Below are 22237 nucleotides of genomic sequence, written 5' to 3'. Positions count from 1 at the left end.
GCACTCTCCAGGCCCCTTGCCGGAGGCGCGGCTTCCGAGTGGGTCTCGGCGGCAGGAGCGCGAGCGCCGACCTCTGGCCTCTCTGCCTCCCAGGTGTACGTGGACCAGGTGGATGAGGACATAGTGGCCGTGACGAGGCACTCTCCCAGCAGCCACCAGTCGGTGGTGGCAGTGTCTAGGACCGCCTTCAGGAACCCCAAGACGTCCTTCTACAGCAAGGAAGTGCCGCAGATGTGCATCCCCGGTAATGACACGGCCTAGCAACGCCGTCGTGACGGTCTTACGTGGTCGCGGTCCGCCACGCTGTGCTGTGTTACACTGCTGTTCTGGGGCGTGTGTCTTACCCATCACACGGTGCGGCTGCGGGTGTGGTTGAGGAAAAGAATTAGAAACTTGGGCAGCTTGTATTTTTACTGCACGGAACAAAACTTGTTCTCAAATATTAAGTGTTTGAGTTTTGAAATAGTTTAGTTTTCTCCTTGATGCATTTCCTTATTTCCTGATTTGTTTAAAAATGAACATGTATTTCTTTTCTACCCAGGATAACATATATGTGTATTCATGTTTGTATGTATTTGTATGTATGTATATGCACTACATACATATATAAACCAACATGAAAGCAGTTTAATACTTAAGGTTCATCATAACCCATCCTTATCTTCCTCCCTGGCCTACATCACTCCACTATTTCAGTCAGATAGCTATTTTCACTGTCCCCAAATGTCTCGCTTCCACCTGCGTTTGAATTCTTTACATCTTGCAAGGCTAAGTTGCACCTGCTTTGAGAAGCCTTGTGTAAGTACTGAGTAACCCCTCTCTGCTCTGAACATACGGCAAGTATAGTCTGACCATAGCATTCCCTTTACACTTCATTATAAAATGCACCCCTGAGGTGCGTCCTTCCTGTTGCTTGATTTTTCCTCGGTGTGTGTATTTCATTTCCTCTCTCACGTGCATTACAGTGTAACGCGTTGCTGTGCATAAAGCAACAGTCCCGAGTCTGCTGACTGAGCAGAGAGGCCCCTGAAAACCTTCATGTCACACCCAGGGTGCCAGTTGCTAAATACGTGTAACTCCAGTTCTTAAAAATCATCAGCTGGAATCATCGTAGGTTGAACGTTCATTATTAGTTCTTTTAGCTGCTCACAAATGCACATTCAGTAATCATCTCGTCCGGCCGTCGCTCATGCGTAAATGTATAGTTGCGACAGAGGAAAGTTAATATCAGTGACAGTGTCCATAGGATGAATGCCTTTTGGCATATTCATACAGTGCAATGCTATTTGGTATTTGAAATAAATAAGCTAAAGCAGCAAGGTGAACGAATCTAAAAAATACAGTGTTTTCCAACAGAAAGCAAGTTGTAGGAATATATATGTAATTTGAGTCCACTTTGAAAAAACTTGGAAATATGGAAAATACTATACGTTGTTTAGGGAAACACATATGTAGTAAAAATGCCCAGGATCAGAGGACATCGAACCGCATGTCGTGGTGACCCTGAAGGGGGAGAAAGGGTACCCAGGGGGGTCAGTAATTGTTACCGAATCATACTTGATAAGATCTCCTTCTTAAATAGAGCTTCGTTAATTAATTGGGGATTTTAACAACAACTGTATTGTACAAAAATGCATCTTGGGTAGAAGCGTCTACTTTTAGACAATCTTTCATTTTTTTTAAATTAACTACCTTTTCATCTTTAACTTTCAATTACATAATTTAAAACCCCTTTAGCAATTCCTAATTTCAGATGGTTTAAAATGAAGTTTTGTTAAAATTTTTTAATATATTCCTAGGCAAAATCGAAGAAGTAGTTCTTGAAGCTAGAACTATTGAAAGAAACACAAAACCTTATAAGAAGGATGAGAATTCGATCAATGGAATACCTGATATCACAGTCGAAATCAGAGAACATATTCAGGTATTTGGTGTTCTTGTCTTCCTACTATGTGGAACATTTTACGGACACTAGAATTATTCACTGAACGGTTTTATATCACTTTTTTTCAAGCTGTACGAGAGTAAAATTGTTAAACAAGCTGGAGTTACCACAAAGGGACCCAATGAATACATTCAGGAAATCGAATTCGAAAACTTATCTCCAGGAAGCGTTATCGTCTTCAGGTACGGTGGAGTTCAAACGATCGACTCGGCTCACGTTGAAGAGTTCGCCTGTCCTGCTACCTTTAAATTCCTCTTTAAAACTCACCGACCCCCACATGCGCTCGCAGGGTCAGCCTGGACCCGCACGCCCAGGTCGCCGTGGGCATCCTCCGGAACCACCTGACGCAGTTCAGCCCCCACTTCAGGTCCGGCAGCCTCGTGGTGGACAACGCAGACCCGGTGCTGAAAGTCCCCTTCGCTTCGTGAGTGCGCCCCGGGCTGCGGAGCTGGCCGCCCGCCGTCCCCGCGTCCTCGCCCCTCGGAGGGTGGCCCGAGGCCCAGTGTCTCCGCACCGCCGACTGTAACCGGTTTCCCAAGTGCCTTCTCATCCTTTGTGTGTGTGTGCACACGTGCTCTCCCTGTACATACAGATACACACATGCATTCATGCACACACCTCTCTGTTCACACACACACACGGACACACTTTTTCTGAACTATGTGAGGCTAAGCTGCATACATCGTACTCCTTACCGGGTCATTTTTTAAAAGTGCCCACGTAGCATTCTACGATACCGCCACACCACGATTCATCTCATCAGTCTCCAGTTTCAGACGTCTAGATCACTTTCAGGCATCTCCTGTTACACTCGTGTGTGTGTGTGTGTGTGTGTGTGTGTGTGTTCGCCTCTGAGCAAATCCCTGCTGGTGCCTTACCAGGCACCACCGCACACGGAAGGGGCGCAGGCTTGGAAACTCAGAGTTGGGCCCCACTGCGGCTTCCCCACTGTCAGTACGACTTTAGATAAGGTACTTGGATGTACTTGACCTCAGTCCCTCCGTCTGGGACACGGGCTCACAGTAGTTCCTACCCCGCAAATTTTGGAAGGAGCAAGGAGGGGGGTGCATATGAAGAGCTTAGAAAGGGGGACAGACCGTGATGGGAGGGGGCCTGACTCGGGGCGGCGAACACACGGTACCATACACAGGCTGTGTGTCATACATAGAACTGCATGCCTGAACATATATAATGTTATTAGCCGATGTCACTCCAAAAATTCAACTTAAAAATACGTTCATTCTCTATTTGTTATGATGTCTGTTGTTCATAGCATGTACGATAATGATGAGTTCCTAAAACCTACATCGCTCAGACATTCCGTGGTTGTGATTCAGATTTCCCTCTTCACTTTGACGAACGGCGTGTGGGGTGTCGGGGTGTCGGGGTGTCGGTGCGTTTATAACCAGGTCTCTTCTCACCCCCAGCATCGCCGCCAGACTGACTTTGGCCGAGCTGAACCAGGTGCTGTACCGCTGCGAATCCGAGGAGCGGGAGGACGGGGGCGGGTGCTACAACGTGCCCAACTGGTCCTCTCTCAAATACGCCGGTCTGCAAGGTCAGCGAGCGCAGGCGTAGTTAAGCGTTTGGGTTTCTGGGTGTTATATGTGGGGTCTTTCGAATAAAAAGAAGAGGGTGGGCCGCTTGGGTTCGAATCACGGCTCTGCTGCTGACTCCTCCTCCGACCCCTGGCGCAGAACTTCTTCCTGCTCCCACTGCTACCCCCACACCGAGCGAGTGACATCGTCTAGTGTATAGGCCTTTTCAGGGTTAAATGAGGGAAGCCACTGAGATAACAGAATGCGCCGTGTCTGCACGGGAATTCTGGTGCTGCCCTTTGAGTGTTATTTAAAGACACGCCTCAGCACCTCCCGTGGCTACTCAGTTGAGCTCCAGCACCTCCTGCTGTCCTGCAGCCCTGTTTCCAGAGAGGGCTCTGTTCTCACTGTCCCCACCGACGCCCTTGCTCTCTCTGAAATCCGTCCTCTGAGTCCCCTCAATCTCGCCTGGGTATTCATGAACCCACAAGGTGAACCCAACCCAGAAAGACACAAGGGTCAGTTCCCTGCCCCCGGCGAGGAGGGCAGACGCCCTGCCCGCTCCCTTCGAGCGTTACAGCGTGAAATCCAGGAAAGACGGGAGCAGGTCCGAGGAGACAGGACCCTCGGGAAGCTCTGCCCAGCTCCGTGGCGGTGGCCCCCTACCTCCCACGTGTCCTCGTAGCGTGGCTCAGGCCTGTGTCCCCATGAGAAGGGACACTGTGGGCCACGCAGCTGCGGTCACCCCAGATTTCTCGACGCCAATGGCAGCGCGAGGGGTCTCTGCACACCTGCAGGGCTGATGTCTGTGCTGGCGGAGATCCGGCCGAAGAACGACCTGGGCCACCCCTTCTGCGACAACCTGAGGTCCGGGGACTGGATGATCGACTACGTCAGCGGCCGGCTCATCGCCCGCTCGGGGGCCATCGCCGAGGTGGGTAGAGCTGGGGGTGGCGGGGGGTCCACCCGAACCGGGGCTCGGCAAGCACCCTGTCGCCACGGCCCCTCTGACCATGTGCCGCCGACCCGAGACGTGTCCCTCCTCTTCCACCACCACGTCCCGGCTCCCGTGAGGGGGCGCCAGGTCGACAGACAGATGGCCAGCCCGTAGAGCGCGTGTTCCCGTTGGCCCTTTAAGACACACACCGCCTGGGAGCCCAGCAAAATTAACTTTCAAGCGACTTCCCCCACAGGTCGGCAAGTGGCTGCAGGCCATGTTCTTCTACCTGAAGCAGATCCCGCGGTACCTCATCCCCTGCTACTTCGACGCGATCCTGATCGGCGCCTACACCACCCTTCTGGACGCCGCCTGGAAGCAGATGTCCAGGTACCGCCGCACCGGCGTGGACGAGCGCGCGCGTGTCGAGAGCACACGGGGTCCAGGGTCCCGATGGTCTTGTGCGCAGAGAAGTGCAGAGTGTCAGGGACTCTCAGGGCTGAAGCGCTTGGGGGAGCGCGGCGGATTTACCAGCCTTCCCCCGTGCAGAGCACGTGAAAACGCAGGCACTAGAACCCGCTCCGTAGAGCCGAGGAAGCACGCTGGTGGAAGTGTTCATTGTTTCACACGATTCGTTTCTGTGCATCCGTTGACTCACACGTCAGTGCGTACCCTATTCTGGAACACACGTGCGAAGTCATTTTTCTAGTTTATTACTAAGAGGAAGATAGTCTGCTGTTACTGTGAGTGCAACTCGCCTTCCGTGACGCATCGCCCTAAAATGACACCGGGGACCCAGTGCGCCCGTGAAGGGTGGCGCGGTTCACCTGGGCCCGGTTTCGGGAGGGACAGAACCCCAGCCCCACCGCTGTCTCACCGGAAGTGAGAGCGGTTTTAGCACCTAACCAAGCTGAAAATGTCTGGCAGCTGGCGTCACCACGGCCACACATGGGCACAGAGGGATCGTGTGGAGGGAAGAAACCGAGTAAAAGAACCGTGCTGAAGTCTTCGGCTCGGTGGGCGGGGAACGGTGGCCGCCACGCCAGGCAGGCCTCGGGGACTGCCGTGCCGTGCGGCGCCCCCAGCAACAGGGCCGTGTCCCACACGGAGAAATCTGCTGCATCGGGGGGCGGGGGGGGGCCCGGGTGTCCTTAGCACTGCACAGTTGTTTAAATAAAAACACGGTGAAGCGTCTGTCTGCAAGTAACATCTGGAACTCCGCCCCGGGTCGCAGCTTCGTGCGGGACGGCTCCACCTTCGTGAAGCACCTGGCACTGGGCTCGGTGCAGATGTGCGGCGTGGGGAAGTTCGCCTCGCTGCCGCTCCTCTCGCCGGCGCTGAGGGACGTGCCCTGCCGGCTCAATGAGGTCACGAGGGAGAAGGAGCAGTGCTGCGCGTCCCTGGCGGCCGGTAAGGGGGGGTGCACGCCTGCGTGGGAGCGTGTGGGGGTGGGCGCTGTTGCAGAGGGGAGTGACGGGGACGTGGTGATGGCGTTTAAAAACTCATGACCACGTGGGGTGGCGAGCACGCAGCACAGAGCACAGGTGACGTGTTACAGTAGCACTGCACGCCTGAAACCTCTCGTGTGATTATACGGACCGAGGTCACCCCAGGCAATTCAATTAAAAAGTGGGAAAAAACCTCGTGACGTTACCCGAGATTTTATGTTACTGCTCAGCAAGATGTCACAGATGATCATTTGTAGAAATTACACCATGCCTACTGTTTACTTCTGATTGTGAAATAGACGTTCATGTTTATGTGCGTTTTTTAATTCTGGCTGGTTCACCCTTTCCTTCTGCAACTTTCTGGGCTTTTTCCAACTCTTCCCATTTTGTATTTTTCAGTCAGATTTGCTTTTAGTAAAACATACCCTATTCCATTGTATTACACTTCTTTCCCAATTTTTAAAAATTAACCCAACCGTGTAAAACCAGGAGATCACGTGAAAGTCCAGTGCAGGTGACAGACACACAGCCTGTGCTGAATAAGCTTCTCCCAGGTGTCCAGTCGCAATCAAACGTTCAGCTGTACCTGTCAGCGTCGTTCCTGCGACGGCGTTCACACCCGAACCGAGCCGCAGCCCTCAGGGAGCGGAGGAGGCTGGAGGACAGGTTTCTGTCCCCCTCACCGCGCTGCAGGCTGTCTCCAGAAAGCACTTAGCGCTCAGGCTGCGGAGGTTCAGAGCTTTCCGAACTACACCAAGAAGCACCAGTGTGGTCTGGGCGATTTTCTCTGTTTACCCTTGAGTCTGCATCCGCTCAGACCAGGAGACAAGACTTGTGGTGCCCAGCGAGCGGCTCGGAAGAAATCAGCTCCCCGCTTGCAGGGATCCCAGGAGCCGCCTGCAAGTTCTCACTGCAGAACGGTGCCTGCGGCTCTCACCCGAGTGTCTGAGCTCCTTCGGGAACGCCCCCGCCCCCTGCGATCCGGCAGGCGCTCCAGACACCAAACGGGCCGTTGTGGAAAAAAAGTTGGTGTGCAGAGTTTGGTTTTAAAGCCTGCCAGTTAGACGCCTGTTACATAGAACAGTGGCAAGCTCAGCATTTTGTTGTAATTATACACCGCTGTTTATGGGCACTCCCAAAATAGACGTACTAACGTCATAAATGGCACACGGGTATGTCATACCCAACAGACTTACATAGCAGACACAGTATCAAACAAAAACAGAGGCATCGAAGACATAAGTTGATAAGATAAAGTTCTAATATCGGCTTCCCCCATCCTGAGGGAGTCTTCTGTATAATCTGCACTAACAAAACCCAGGGCCACACTCGGGTTTGCAGGTGGGTTCTTGGGGTTCGTTTGAAAATGGACACCAAGGCCAGGAACACCTTCCTTCAATGACAGTAGTGAAGAAAATCACCACCCTAACTTTTGTCACAATTGGCAAGGTAGAAACACCAAGGTAGAAGGCATGTGATCTATAATTCCAGTACTCTTTTTTTCCAATATATTTTTTAAAGATTCTATTTATTTATTTTAGACAGAGGGCAAGGGAGGGAGAGAGAGAGAAGCATCAGTGTGTGGTTGCCTCTTGCACGCCCCCTACTGGGGACCTGGCCCTCAACCCAGGCATGTGCCCTGACTGGGAATCAAACCATTGACTCTTTGGTTCACAGGCCGGCATTCAATCCACTGAGCCACACCAGCCAGGGCTATAATTCTATCACTCTTAAAGGCCAAAAAGTTCATGCAAACATCTCCACAGGTCAGGGCTAGAGGTTTTACTAACGAAGGTGGACGGCCTGTGTTTTGGGTCACACCCACCCAAACGCACCTGGACTCTGTCTGCACTCATACTTCAGGCACGGTGCTAAGTGGCCGAGAGCAGCAGGGAGTGCGTGTGGCAGAGACTGTTACACGCGTGTCACCGTCAGAATGGGCGGCTGTGGCGGAGCCACGTGTGCCAGACAGGCCTGATGTCACCCTGAGTTCCAATCTGTCGAAACAAAGGACAGTGCCCCGTCCCCCAGGTGAAGACGCAAGGGGCAGAAGCTTCCAGTGTGCACGCGCTTGGGATTTGCCAGCATTTTCTTTCATCTTCGTCACGTTTTCACCTCTCCGTTTACCCCGAGTAGCTAGTCTATTATTTCATTCAGAAGGTGAATGTTTATCACGAGTCGGTACGCACCAGTCCCAGTTTCCCTGATCCGCTCCCACAAGACAGACGAGCTTCCGTTGCCTTCCACCTCCTTTTCCTGCCGAGGAGACAGACGCAGCGCACAGTGGCGGGGTTGGCGAGCAAACCAGACGGGGTCGGATTAACGCCGACTCTGCTGTGTTTCCTGCTAGGCTTGCCTCACTTTTCCTCCGGCATCTTCCGCTGCTGGGGAAGGGACACCTTCATCGCGCTCAGAGGCCTGCTGCTCATCCCCGGCCGCTACGTGGAAGCCAGGTGGGCGAGCGCCGGGAGTCCGCGGGCCGCGTCTGCGTGTTTCCCACGCCCCTCCGACCTCCCCTCTGCTCCCCCGTCTGACGCTTGGGGGGCGTGTTTCCTTGAGGAGTTTTTTTATTTTACCTTTTCCGTGCTCGTGGGATCTCAAAGGAGTGAAAATCGTTGAAGTTAGTCAGGGCTAGTCCCTCACCTGCCAGGTCAGGTGATTGTCAGATGTGCTGATTTATGTCGGTGAAACCGAAGATGGCATAACCACGTCCGTGCTCTTCACGTGCCTCAGTCCCGGGTACATCCTTCCGCCTTCGAGGGCCGCAGCCACGGGAGGGCGGGTCGGCACACGCAGGAGGGCTCCTCTGGCGGCCGCACACGGCTGGGCCTGCCGCACGTGGCCACGGACAGAGGCCTTTGCAGTCAGCTCTCGAGGGCAGGGCGCCGCTCAGGGGGGGAAGGGGGGATGGCTGGCACTCTGAGCTCTTACTAATTAAGCGGGCACGTCACTGCCCGCCCTGGGGAAAGGAGGAGTTCCCTCTCGCACTGTTATCGGGGAGATGGCCATGAACCTGAGACACAGACTTTAGTACGTTTCTAAATGGTTTCACCGGAAAGCACTGGGGCCGAGACGCTTTAAGTGACTTTCCAAGGCACGCAGGTGGTGACACGAGAATCTGAAGCTGTCCTCTGATTTCTTAGTTTCGGGCTTTTTTTTAGAATGCCATGCCATCTGACACCTTAAAAGGTAAAAAGCGTCTTGTATCGGATTTTTGAAAATTGATCATGTTTTTCAAGGTCAGCTTTCAACACTTATTTTCTTCCACGTTGGCATTCCTCTTGGTATCCGCTGTTTAAAATAACAGAGGGCGTGTTTTGGTTACTTAGATTTTGAAATACCAAGGATTCCAAAAGTAGACTCCATAGCTGTGAGGGACCTCGAAAACCGCGCCCCAACCCCGGAGATGAGCGACCGTCCCCGGGAGGGAAGCCCTGCAGCGTGCTGGAGAGGCAGCCAGGGCCGCGGGCGAGGCCTCAGACCCTGCACTCGGCGCTTGTTCTGCGGGGCGGCCCCTTCCCACGCAAAAACGCAGGGAAGGCAGGCCGGCAAGGAAAACGCGTCCGAAATGATGGTCACCCGGAGCGACCTCTTTGCCTGCAGTTTCCTAGGGGGTCTGTTTTCATGCCCAGCGACCCGCCCGATTCTGCCATTTCAGGAACATCATCCTAGCGTTCGCCGGCACGCTGAGACACGGGCTCATCCCCAACCTCCTGGGGGAAGGCACGCACGCCAGATACAACTGCCGGGACGCCGTGTGGTGGTGGCTGCAGTGCATTCAGGATTACTGCCGCCTGGTCCCCAACGGCCTGGACATTCTCCAGTGCCCCGTGTCCAGAATGTACCCCACAGACGACTCTGCCCCTCTGCCCGCCGGCACCGTGGTAAAAGTCACTTCTCACAGTACCTTCCTTTCCCGAAAACCGGCTTGGCCTCTGAGATGAAAGCACGCGTCCCAGAGGACTGCTCAGATGCCGCTGTTGCTGCAGCAGCTGCTGCTGGGACTGCGAGAGCAGGGATAGGACTTGCTCCTCCCCAGGGAGCTTGCCACGTGGTGGGGGACGAGCCAGTTTGGCCTGGCAGGATGGGGAGAGGTGACCTGCCTGGTGGGCCTCAGGGAGGGCGCCGGAAAGGAACTAAAATGTCACCTAAAGGGAACCTGACGAGCTGAGCAGGCCCTCAGCAGGACGAGGAAGTTGTGGGGAGACGTCCAAGGGCCTGGGGACGGACATGCCGCTCAGGGCGCAGCGAGGCGGAGCCCCGGTCTAGCTTGGCTCCTTGTGCAGAGTAGCCGCAGGGCAGGGGAGGGGGAGGCCGTGGCCGGGCCGGCTGGGCGGTGCAGCGCCTTGAAGACGGGCTCAGTGAGGTCAGAGTGTATCTTCCCGTAGAGGAAGCCGGATTCCTTGATCATTGGGACCATTCACTCTCGTGGAAACTGTACAAGCTCCCGAGATTCGTTTTCCTGTGTCAGCAAAACTAGAACGTACTCCAGGCACAGGCCTGAGTAGTCAGATCACAGTGTGTTCCAAGTCCATGTGTCAGGGGTTGAGGGCACTGGCTGGGGCACGGGGGGAGTGCCGCCTTCCCCGTCCCCGCCAGGGCCCCCCCTGCTCCCTCCCAAGGAGAACAGATGTTTCCACCAGACTCGTGTTGTGCGCCCCGGGGAGGTGGGGGGGGCGGGGCGGGGAGAGCCAGGCGGCCGCTAACGGAGGGAGCCCTGTCCCGCCCCCGCAGGACCAGCCGCTGTGCGAGGTGATCCAGGAGGCCATGCAGAGGCACGCGCAGGGCGTGCAGTTCCGGGAGAGGAACGCCGGCCCGCAGATAGACCGGCACATGAAGGACGAAGGTGCGCCCCCCCCACCCCCGGGCTCCCCGGGGGGGGGGGGGGCGGTGACCCTGGGAACTGGCCGTTACTGTTTTCATACAATGCGTGTATGCTGTACATAACCGCTTCATGTTTTTAAATTTTGCCTCATATAATCACATAAGACGCAGCCGCATACACATACGTGACTGCATGTATTCACATTTTCCATATTTTAAACTCTCCGAGAAAAGGTATCCTTTTGCAACTTGTTCGCCCCATCGTTTTGTCTTGGGGAGCCGTGGACTTTGATTCCTGGGAATGGGGTCGTTCATGTTCAGGGCTGTGCGGCGTTTCCCGCTGTATGGAGAAAAGGCTCGGTGCAGCCACTCCCCGGCCCGGGGTGGGGGGGGTGTCTGGCTCCCAGGGCTGTGGGGCGGTGACACCCTGTGTGTCTGTCTGCAGGTGCTGGGGGGCCGGGGTCCTCCCTTCAGCCTGAGTCGGGACATGAGGACAGCCAGGGGTGGGACAGGCACGCTTCAGCTTGGAGGGTCCCGCCAGCTTGCTCCCCAGAGTCGTCGTCCTAGTTTGTCACCTTCCTGTTCAAGTTTATAAATGTCCTCTTTGGCTTTTTCAGGCTTTAACATAACCGCAGGAGTGGACGAAGAGACTGGGTTTGTTTACGGAGGAAACCGCTTTAACTGCGGCACGTGGATGGATAAGATGGGGGAGAGCGAAAGAGCGAGAAACAGAGGCATCCCCGCCACCCCGAGGCACGGTCCCTCCCGCCGCGCTTGCACGCTGACGCCCTTCTAGCCCCAGAAGGGGGGCTAGACTCGGGGGTCTCTCATTCGGTTAACCGTGGAGGCTTCACATTAACCCAGTGGGGCTCGCCCTCCCTCCCTCTCTCCCCGTCTCTCTCCCCCTCTCTCTGTCTCCCTCCGACCCCCTTCCAGACCCCTCCCACCTCCCCCAGGGAACAGGCACAGCCCCTGGGTCTGAGTCATCAGGTGAAGCGTCTGTTCTCTCTGGAGGTTCTCGGGGGTGGGTTCCCCGCAGGCACCCCCATTTGGGACCTGCCACCCCTGGTTCAGATAGTTCCAACCTGCAGCACGGCCCCTCTCTTATAAACACAGAAAACCGCCAGTTGCACCCTCCTCTCTGGGATCCTTTCGCTCTCTGAACCTTCAGTCCCCCTAATTTTTTTATCTTTTATCCCATCACGTCTTTTTATGATTTCAAATACAGAATACAGTATCAGGTCTGAGAAACTACTTTCTTATTCTAAATTTTATCTTTGGGCGGAATTGTTCACCACCATTACTTAACAGTAGCTGTTGCTGCATGCTGTGCAAATTCTTTTAAGAACCTGGTTACTTTGGTACATCACAATCTCTCGTGCGTCCCTTTCGTGCCCCTTAACTTGAGCTCTCAGATCCCTTTGCCCCCTTCCCGGGCTTCTCCAGCCTCGCCTGTGTGTGCTGCCTCTCCCCCGGGCCTCTGCGTCAGTGTTCTCTGGTCCCCGACTCCTCCCTGTTCCCACAGGGCCCTCGCACACCGTCCATCTCTGGGGTGGGAGTTTTTTATAGATGGTTATTTTTACAAGATGTTGGTTATAGAGTTCATCAAAAGTGCTTATGGAATGCCCTTTAGTGCTTAACTGACTCCAAAGAATAAAATTTATTTTTAATTTTAGAGATGGGTCTGCTGTGGAAATCGTGGGCCTGAGTAAATCCGCCGTCCGCTGGCTGCTGGAACTGTCCAGAAAAAACATCTTCCCTTATCGTGAAGTCACAGTAAAAAGACATGGTGAGCTATATTCACTTCATTTACAGAGAAACTCTGAATGTACTGTCTATATTCTCTTTTTTTAAGATTTTACTTATTTATTTTTTTAGAGAGGGAAGGGGAGGGAGAAAGAGAGAGAGAAACATCAATGTGCGGTTGCTGGGGGCCGTGGCCTGCAACCCAGGCATGTGCCCTGACTGGGAATCGAACCTGCGACACTTTGGTTCGCAGCCCGAGCTCAATCCACTGAGCTACGCCAGCCAGGGTCTTACTGTCTATATTCTTAACTGACGTAGCCATCATTTGACTCAGTGAACTTATCCTAGGAAACCCTTAGGATTGAGAGGAAAGAAAAACTGTTAATCGGCTAGTATGAAAATGGTAACAAACCTGGTTATTCACCATCTGTGTATAGCGGCTTTGAACTGAGATGTGAAAAGCATCGTTTTGCTGCCTTATCACACTTACCACAGTGCGGCTGTGAGCGACTTGTGTTTTTCTGAACGACTGTGAAATATTTATATCTTTTTCTAGAACTGTTCTGTCCAACAGAAATCTAACTTAAGCCACATCCATAATTTTAAATCACCCACATTAAAAAAGGAAAAAGAAATAGGTAAAATTAACTACAATAAATTTTATTAACTCAGTCTTGTTATTTTAACATAGTGTACAAGTATCATGATCTATTCTACATACTTGGGAGAGTTACTAAATCTTGAAATCCGTGTATATTTTGCCGTCTGGCACATCCCAGCACGGCCTCATCTTGAGTGCTCAGTGAAGGTCCCCATCAAACACCTAAGAGTGACCCAAACAAAGCCCAATCAGGGCCCGTTTGTGGCAGTCTGACCCTTCTGCAGCAATACCGTGAACGATAATCTTTAACTTCTGGCCAGTCCCCTGCGAAAGGCCCTGCCACTCGCAGGAGGTGGCCGGGTCATGGAAACAGCGCCCCCTGCCTGTCACCGCGTGTGCGGGTGTCTCTGAACGCTTCGAACTGCTGGATCTGTCACCGTGTTTCAGGAAGGACAGTGACGGTCTCCTACGACGAGTGGAACAGGAAAATACAGGACAACTTCGAAAGGCTGTTCTACGTGTCCGAGGACCCGTCCGACGCGAATGAGAAGAACCCGCACCTGGTTCACAAGCGCGGCATCTACAAAGACAGCCACGGGGCGTCGAGCCCCTGGTGCGACTACCAGCTGCGCCCCAACTTCACCATCGCCATGGTGGTCGTAAGTGACTCCCTGTTCTCAGACGTCAGACACGCGCGTAGGGCTGATTTTGTCCTTGACTCCCGCCTGCTTTCAAATTCACTGAATTGGTGAGAAATGTACCATCTACTAGTTAGTTTTGCGCACTCTTTTTTTAAAAATATTTTATTTATTTATTTTTAGAGAGGGAAGGGAGGGAGAAAGAGAGAGAGAGAAAGAGAAACATCAGTGTGCTGTTGCTGGGGGCTGTGGCCTGCAACCCAGGCATGTGCCCTGGCTGGGAATCGAACTTGCGATGCTTTGGTTCGCAGCCTGCACTCAACCCACTGAGCTACGCCAGCCAGGTTTGTGCACCCTTTTCTAATGAAAGAAGCCGTGTGTGCGTCACCCTTCACGTGTCACCCTCAGCATGAAAACACAGGACATGGCAGACGGTGACCAGTGGAGTGCGGCCGCCACGTGTCCCACCACAGCACAGAAAAAATGACGAGGTTCCTGCAAGGCTCTGTCGAGCCCAGAGTCCCAGGCCCCCCTGTCTTTCTCTCCGTAGACTAGAAGTAAACCCCCCGGGGCAGTAAGAAGGGGACAGTGTGTGTTCCCCTGGGCCCGCCTAGCTGCCTCCGCTTCGCCGGCAGGAGTGCCGAGCGCAGCGCCCCCAGTGGCGGCAGGAGAAAAATGCAGAGGCACGGAAAAGCGGGTTCCCTTGGGCGGCGTGCCTTTGATTCCGCGTAGCCCTGGAACTGAGCACAGACGCGCCGTCTCCGGTGCGCTGCCCTTCTCCAGGTCACGGTCGCGTGCTGTCCGAGGGCAGGTCCTCCGCCCCTCCTTCTGACCCCAGGAGCACAAATGGTCGGCGGGTAAACCCACGGGCCCCGACTGTGAGTCTCCTGCAGAACGGCTCTCCGTGTGTTCTGCCTTGGTTGCAGCTGTGACGACTTCCTTTTGGAGCCCGCACGCTTTCTCGACACGACACGGGGCGGGGGGGGGTCCTCGCCTTGAACAGCGTCCCCCGAGTCTAAGGCCCTGAACACTGCAGCCTCCTCGGATCAGATCCGCACTCGAGTTCCGGCCCGCCCTGTGGTTGAAAACAGCTTCCCTTCCTTTCCGAGAGTGTCGCTAGTTTGCGTCCCACTGTCCGTGGAAACTAATTAATTGCCCAGCGATCTTACAGGATCTGTGTGTGGGTTTCTGACACTCTGCAGGCCCCTGAGCTCTTTACGGCGGAGAAAGCGTGGAAGGCTTTGGAGATGGCGGAGAAGAAACTGCTGGGTCCCCTGGGCATGAAAACCCTGGATCCAGAGTAAGTGACAGTAGCAGCACTAAGAATGTAGTTCGCATTGTACTTAACATGTGATCGTACTTAACCTTGGCATAAGCACCTGGGTCCAGATTCAGGCGGACTGTAAGTATTAAGAACGTGGCTGATACTGTATTGCATTATCTACAGTTGTTTTGCTTGTCGATAAAATCTCTAAAATTGCACTCAAACTGAGTTTTCCAAAATACCTTTTCTACCTTCATTCAATGTCAATGTTCAAAATGCCCTTGTTTTGTCCTGTTTTCAGTAATCAGTAAGGGAGTTTTCACGTTTATAGAACTAATGTGTCACGAGTATTTTCTGACGTCTGCATTCTCAGACTGTGGAAGTGGGTACTGCGGGCACTGGAAGAATGGACACGTTGTCTCCTCAGAGACGGTCTTTATTTATTTTCTACGTTGTTGCTCCTACCAGTTCCTTTAGTGTTATAAAGTAATATGTATATGCAGCTGTTTCTTAATTTTTAAAAATATTTAGACATGATTTATTTACTCCCTGTGAGGACAGATGAGGATTTAGCCCCGCCCCTGCCCCACCCTTCCCAGCCTTCCTGGGTGGTCAGTCACACCACTATTTTAATTTAAACCAATACATAATTTTGTTTTTATATTATGACTCTATGTCTGTGCTATTTTATATTTTTCTTTTCCAACTTGTGTTTATTTTTGAGTTTTTAGTGCCCTACTTTTTCTTCCACTGTTTTCAAGTTCGATACCTATCATGAATTTGCTTTCTCCGTCAGTATATGAGAGAGCCCCCCATTCTGTGGTAGCCTCCTCTCTGTGGATTTTCCCTACTTGACTGCGGCTCGTTTCCGTCTCGAGATGTGACCTTTCCTGTCCGTAGACTTGTCTGCCTGCTGCGGCAGTCTCCACGTGGGCAGAGGCATTGAGAACCACCCGCCAAACTAAAACCCGTGGTTATGGCAGCCCATGTGGCCAGTGCAGTCTCCCTCACTGCAAGGAAAAAAGCAATACTTTCATTAAACCAAGCAGAGATAACTGTCTTGTGTTATCTGTTGCAGTAAGTCTGTGATAGTCTGCCTGGTTTATAGGTGTGCATAGATTCTCTGTGTGTATTTAGTTGCTATTGGTAATCTGATCATGTCCCCATTCTAATTAACTGTAAAAGAATTTCATGGAGAACTTTCAAAGTAAGTTTTCAGTACTTAATAGTTAAGAAGCTCACCTTTGATAATGACTAACTCAAATTATTCAGTATCTGTTTTCACTGTTGTAAGTGTATTAGAGGCCTCATTTACTCTTGCCAACATTCAGTGTCAGGGGGACTCCTTGAAGGCGAGACGCCTGAGTCCCTTGCAGGTTCTGCAGCGGCAGCATCTGTTAGTCATCCCTCACCCATCACTGAAGTGCCCTGAACTCGGTGTGTGCTGATACGATGCAGGTTGAATGGGGGACGATCCCATCCTGTAGACTGGAAGTCACAATAATGTGCTTGTATCTCTGACCCTCGCTACTGCAAACGTCTCTGATGCTCCCTCTGCAATGTCTGGTCTCTGTAACCGAGTGTCCTTGGTCCCCCAGCGACATGGTGTACTGCGGGGTCTACGACAACGCCCTGGACAACGACAACTACAACCTCGCAAAAGGCTTCAACTATCACCAAGGACCTGTGAGGACGTTATTTCTGCTTCCTGCGTTTTCCGGTGTTGTTTTTCTTAAACAATTTTAGATGTTCACAGGTCTTTTTTTTCTTTACTAATTAAATCATCTTTTTTTTTTTAGGAGTGGCTGTGGCCCGTTGGGTATTTTCTTCGCGCAAAATTGTATTTTTCTAAATTGATGGGTCCAGAGGCTAATGCCAAGACTGTGTTTTTGGTTAAAAATGTTCTTTCTCGGCATTACGTTCACCTTGAGAGGTGAGTGGTGAGAGGCGTGTGGGTTCCCTCGTCAACATGACAGTTTCTGTGGTGTCGTTTTTACCTTCTTTTGTGTAGGTCGAGTTATCTGTTTCAATTCGAAGACTTCACTGCACGGTGTATGCATGTGAAGTAGTCTTTCGTTTCAAAATTGAGCTGGCACTCTAGCTTTGGGTTGGGTTAGCACAGAACAAAGACAAAACTAAAAGTGCGCAGGGTCGGCCTTTTGAGTTAATTGATTTAAAAATATATCGATAGACAATTTTCAGAAAGTCTTCCATTATAATTAAAATGTCAGAGTGGGTCTTTTGACTACTAGTTCAAACCTACTTGTCATATCCTTTGTCCTGTGAGCAGAAAAAGTAAGTTTCAGTCACGTTTCTTTACACAGTGGTAACATTCAGCCAAAAGCTCTTCAAGTCCCACATTCTAGGCTGACCCTAAGTAGCCGTACATCTTATTGCTCAGAATAGTTATGCGTGAGCTGCGTACGTGGTGTCCCCTTTGTTACCAGAACAGGAGGGACTTGCCCCCACCCCCACGAAAGGGCTCTAGGTTGTGCGCGATCGCACGTGCAGTCGCGGAAACCGCAGCCGCCGCTGCTGCTGCTGCTGCGTCACTAGAGAGTGCGACTCCGTCTGTGTGACGGGGATGCTCCAGGAGCCCATCCTTTACCGGCCCCAGAATTTCCCTTTGTTTGCATCTATCTCCTCGTTCTTCCCTGTGTCCGTGGGGAGTAAGAACGCCCTGCGCTGTACAGTCCTTCTATATTGACCTGTGGCCCCGCCCGTCCCACCCGCCCCATGACCTTGCTCCAAGGATTCTGATCATCATCCGCTGGCCCCTCCCTTTCCACGCAGCAAAGATGTGTCAGCCCATCCTTGCTCGCGTCTCCCTGCCCTGAGTCCAGCCCTGCCCTGTGGTTCTGTATCCTGGGTCAGCGCCCAGCTGCCGTCCATGGCGCCGGGGAAGCCACCGGTTCGCTGGGCCGCCGATGGAAAGCTCCCCAAACTGAGCGGATCAAACCGCATGGAGGGGTTGTCTCAGGCGTCTGAAGGGGGAAACCTGAAGGCAGGGGTTTGGGGGGCCCACACTGGCGCGATGGAAAGGTCCCTCCCCCTTCTCTGCAGCTTCTGGTGGCTCCGCGGCTGCGGCAGCCAGTCCAGCCTGCACGTGGCATCCTCCCTGCGCGCATGCCTGTGTCCACATGTCCCCGTTTGTGAGGACATGGGTCATATCAGAGCAAGGGCGACCCTACGCCACCTTAACCAGTATCATCTGCCACAGCCCTGCATGCAAATAGGTCCCACTGCGGTCCTCAGGGCTGGGCTGCAACAGAGGAACCTGGAAGGGCGCACAGTCCCCCACCCCAGGTGCCGGGGCCCAGCCTGGGGCCCAGCCTCGTCCCGGGCCCCTGCCCTCTGCTGCAGCCCTGCACTCGGAAACCAGCGTCGCCCACGTTGTCCGCTCCTCTGTGACAGGTTTTAAAAACGCGGCACTAGCTGATGGTGCTAGTAGTTACTATTCCAACTGTCTCTGCGTTTACCTGGTGGAATTACTTCTCTGTTTTTATTACAAACCATCTGATAGCTACAGAAAAGTATATGTAACGTAGCCATGGGCTATCACGCATAATAATGAAACAGACATGTTCCCAACTTAAAAAAATCAAATGTTATGGAATTCTGTATTTTTAAATTTATGTTTTATAGTTAAGAACTTACACTGAAATTAAGAATGAATGATATGATATGAATTATATCATATTGAAATGATATAAGAATGAATTTGATATGATATGATAGTTAAGAGCTTACACTGAAATTAAGAATGAATTTGATGTGATAATAATACTCTATTCTGATAGTAAGATCTAACCTCTGTGCACCCCTATGAACAGGAATGATTGCAGTACCTACCTAACAGTGTTTCCAAGAGCATTAAAATGAGGAAAACACTTAGTACAAGAATGTAATAAACGCACAGTGAATATAACTGTACTGTTCAATAGAATAAGAAATCGGTATAGAAATTCATAACGTTTCTAACTGCCACCTTTCTCCTAATCATGACTGTGTTTCTTCACTGTTTCCTGTTAGTTTCACAGTTATGTCCACATCAAACCCACTACCTCTGAGGAATTGTAATTTGAGTCTCATAAACTTACATAAACTTACAAAAGGAATAAAATTGGACCAGAGAGATGTTTGTCTCTATATTTATATACTGCTTGGAATGGCAGTTTCCTCTACGTTTTTAATACCTAAAAGGAACCCTTTGTATTTGAAAGTCTTAAATCCCAAGGATCGAATATCAAAGAATAATTCCAATCTAAATTCTTTATACATACATCGTCAGGAAAGCCTGTTTTATAGCAAGTGATTGTGTGTGATTGTTTTCTATACAAAAGGGCAAAGTCGCCGGGTCCCCTGCCTGTTGTGAACCTGGCCAGACAGGTGTCAGACTGCGTCTCATAAAACGGCTTTTCTTTCTCCGAGGTCCCCCTGGAAAGGCCTTCCGGAGCTGACCAACGAGGACGGCCAGTACTGCCCTTTCAGCTGTGAGACCCAAGCCTGGTCCATCGCCACCATCCTTGAAACGCTCTACGACTTGTAGTTGGTCCACTGCTATTTATGAAGCGTGCGGTCTCCCGTATCACGGGGTGCAAGGACACAATGCGATGTAAATGCTTGACATGCACAGGCTCGAGTCAGACGAAAACCTCATTCACGTGCCACTGATGCGCACTTGGGTAAAGCCTGCTGTAAAAGCGTCAGTTTTCCTTTATTTAACGTGCAGAGCTGTTGACTTCAGTCAGAGAGAAAGTTGTCGTGACTGATGGGATGTTTTCCTTTGAAATCAGTAAGTATTCCTCAAATGCCTACAAACAACGAGTTTGAAAAAGAGAGATCATGTGATCTTCTCTTTGTCCATAAAGAGAAAATGAAATTATGAGGACGTACTGATGGAAAAACTGGAAAAAAGAAAGATAACTGAGGTATGAAGAGAAGAAGAAGAAGAGGAAAAAACTAGAGAAAATATGTTTAAATTGTGCTACGCATTGTCTTCAGTAACAAGGCAGACTGAATCGGCTGCATGTAATTCATGGTCTCGCTTTCCACTGCAGCATTTCTAGCGCCTTCCACGCTGCATTCAGTAACTATTAAGTGAGTGTCCGGCAGTGGGAGTGTCCACCTCCAATGCACGTTCATAAAAGGGGCACAGATGTCCACATGTGCTTTTATTTTTTCACTGATACATTCATGTGTTTTAGTAGAATGAACACCATCAATATATTTAGCATAATTGTGCTGCTAATGTGTAGGATGGATGAGAAACACCACAAAGCATTAGGAATTTATTTTCTAAAAACAGTTTTATAAAATTAGTATTGTCTCTGTGTCCAACTATGAGATCGTTTACTTTTTTAAAATGCAAAATGTTTGGCATAGTTATGAGAACTTTAAAGAAAAAAATGCTCTATTAATTTTCTAAAACTTAACTATTTTTAGTTTGTGTGTAAAAGGTATTGATAGATCACAGTAGATTCTGGTTCCTATGAACCACGACCTACCATTGACAAGTGTAGCATTAAGAATAATCTTAATATAATGAAAATACAGATATGAATTCCGTAGTTATCTTTAATTCAATAAAATCATTTGAAAAGTTTTTCATGTTATTTTAAGACATCTTAAACCTGAAAAAGTCATAACACAAAAAAGGTTTTTAACATTTTTGTGATTTGACATTTTTGAATAGTAGTTATTTTCTAGGTGGAATTTTTTTTTTACTCTTTTACTGTTTTTGCCTCAAGAAAACATTTCAAACAGATTGTTATACTTTCAGTTGAAAGAAAGTAGTTGCAGAAGTCCTTCCATTACTCTATAATACTGTTCAATGGTGTCTAGTTAAAATAATAGTATAGTAACGCTTTCTCAGAGATCGTATGCCCTACCACCCTAGTGTGACTAAGTAGTAAAAAGAAAGAAGAAAAGCACGCAAACTGAAAGTCCTGGGCACTAAAAATACACAAGTCCTCCGATGTTAAGCACCCGTGCCTGAAAGTGCATGCAGTTTGCTGTAGGATTTTCACCTGCACGCCCTTCTTCGAAGCTGAGCCTACTTTCGAGATGGTTTGCACAGGCTTAGCTTTCTGGTTTCCCAGCCTCAAGCGCATCAAGCCCTCCAGACTTAGGGTCCGTTGAAGCAGTGATCGGACTGCTCTCGCTAAGCACACGGCTTCCAAACTTCCCTCCCTTCCTCACTGCTCAGCTACAGCGCAAGCTTCTCTAACCCTCCCTGCGAGAGAGGCGCGCTAGTCGTCGGGGTTGTGCCGCTCAGCGCTCCTGCTGCAACTTCGATAGAAAAGGTGGAAGAAAAGGAACTGAAAACCGACATATTTAACAAAAGCAAGAAGTACTGGCTGACTGCCAAATGTGACAAATATGTTAAATAATTAATAACAAATAATGAGTTGACGATTTTTAAAACATAGCCATGTTGGGTCATCCGTGGCAGGGCAAATAACCCACCTCAGTGGATTTTTAAGGCATTGCGTTGCTGCATTAGAAAAGTGAACGGTTGTATTCCCAATAAGGAATATGAATGAGGAGACACTGTTGTAATCTGCAAGGCCCGTGGTAAAGTCTCAGGAGGCATGTCACGCGCCATTTCATCCAAGGTATTTAAAACAACAGCTTCAGCCTTGAGAGGGATAAATGTCACTGGCCTGGAAGCCGTGTACGCAGAACGCTGCGTCCGGAGTGATGCTGGGTGAGGCTCCTTTGCATTACACTTGCAGACGGGCTCGCGCCCGGGTTCTCGCGAGTGCAAATCAGCGTTCCCTTCAACGCGCACGAGGAGTGTGTTTGCCAGTTTAACCAGCTGACCGCTGGTGATCACTGACTGAGACTCAGAGATACTGGAGGAGCCACGAGACCGTCCTGTCTTGGACCTTACGACCTCTGTGCACTGCCACTCCTTCCTGATGTGTCTCCAGCCGTCCTCTCTAGGAGACAGCTGTCACTTCTGTGTCCGTGTGCCGAGAAAATAAAATCTTTTCTGAAGGTCTGTACTTTGCTTTTCTTCCATTATTTACCACTAAAGTAACTTGTTGACGCGGACATCTACTATTTATTTAAGGCTTGTTATTTGGGGTCCTTATCTTTTTGGAGGATGTGTGGGGCAGAAAAAGAAGGAAGAATTTTAGGCTGTTTGGTCATTTATTTTTTAGCCATGTTGACATGCAGAGCAACATAAACTTCTGATGTATAAATAGAGCTGTCGGCAACTCTACACTCTCCTGGTATTTTCTGAAACCTAGTCGAGGGCTGATACACTGGGCTGTGGGCATCAGGAAC

General features: G+C 50.7%; 1 protein-coding gene across 4 annotated transcripts in view; it reads left to right on the top strand.

The window, feature by feature from the left end:
• Positions 1 to 21951, top strand: part of AGL (amylo-alpha-1, 6-glucosidase, 4-alpha-glucanotransferase) — a 43993-nt gene extending 22042 nt beyond the window's left edge. For all 4 annotated transcript variants that reach the window (XM_045861711.1, XM_045861712.1, XM_045861709.1 and 1 more), the window contains exons 17-34: positions 94 to 244; positions 1800 to 1924; positions 2015 to 2127; positions 2235 to 2369; positions 3373 to 3503; positions 4281 to 4417; positions 4677 to 4810; positions 5655 to 5830; positions 8219 to 8321; positions 9527 to 9752; positions 10603 to 10714; positions 11310 to 11445; positions 12369 to 12481; positions 13487 to 13698; positions 14880 to 14977; positions 16540 to 16627; positions 16741 to 16874; positions 19373 to 21951. In XM_045861711.1, coding sequence (XP_045717667.1) covers positions 94 to 244; positions 1800 to 1924; positions 2015 to 2127; positions 2235 to 2369; positions 3373 to 3503; positions 4281 to 4417; positions 4677 to 4810; positions 5655 to 5830; positions 8219 to 8321; positions 9527 to 9752; positions 10603 to 10714; positions 11310 to 11445; positions 12369 to 12481; positions 13487 to 13698; positions 14880 to 14977; positions 16540 to 16627; positions 16741 to 16874; positions 19373 to 19490 — 2442 coding nt within the window. In that variant the 3' untranslated portion in view covers positions 19491 to 21951. The remainder of the gene's footprint in view (positions 1 to 93; positions 245 to 1799; positions 1925 to 2014; positions 2128 to 2234; positions 2370 to 3372; positions 3504 to 4280; positions 4418 to 4676; positions 4811 to 5654; positions 5831 to 8218; positions 8322 to 9526; positions 9753 to 10602; positions 10715 to 11309; positions 11446 to 12368; positions 12482 to 13486; positions 13699 to 14879; positions 14978 to 16539; positions 16628 to 16740; positions 16875 to 19372) is intronic.
• Positions 21952 to 22237: the final 286 nt, after the last annotated feature.

The sequence above is a fragment of the Phyllostomus hastatus genome, unplaced genomic scaffold, assembly GCF_019186645.2.
Source record: "Phyllostomus hastatus isolate PE091 unplaced genomic scaffold, TTU_PhHast_1.1 phas_scaffold_216, whole genome shotgun sequence".
Taxonomy (NCBI): domain Eukaryota; kingdom Metazoa; phylum Chordata; class Mammalia; order Chiroptera; family Phyllostomidae; genus Phyllostomus; species Phyllostomus hastatus.
This window is presented reverse-complemented; position numbering and strand designations above follow the sequence as displayed.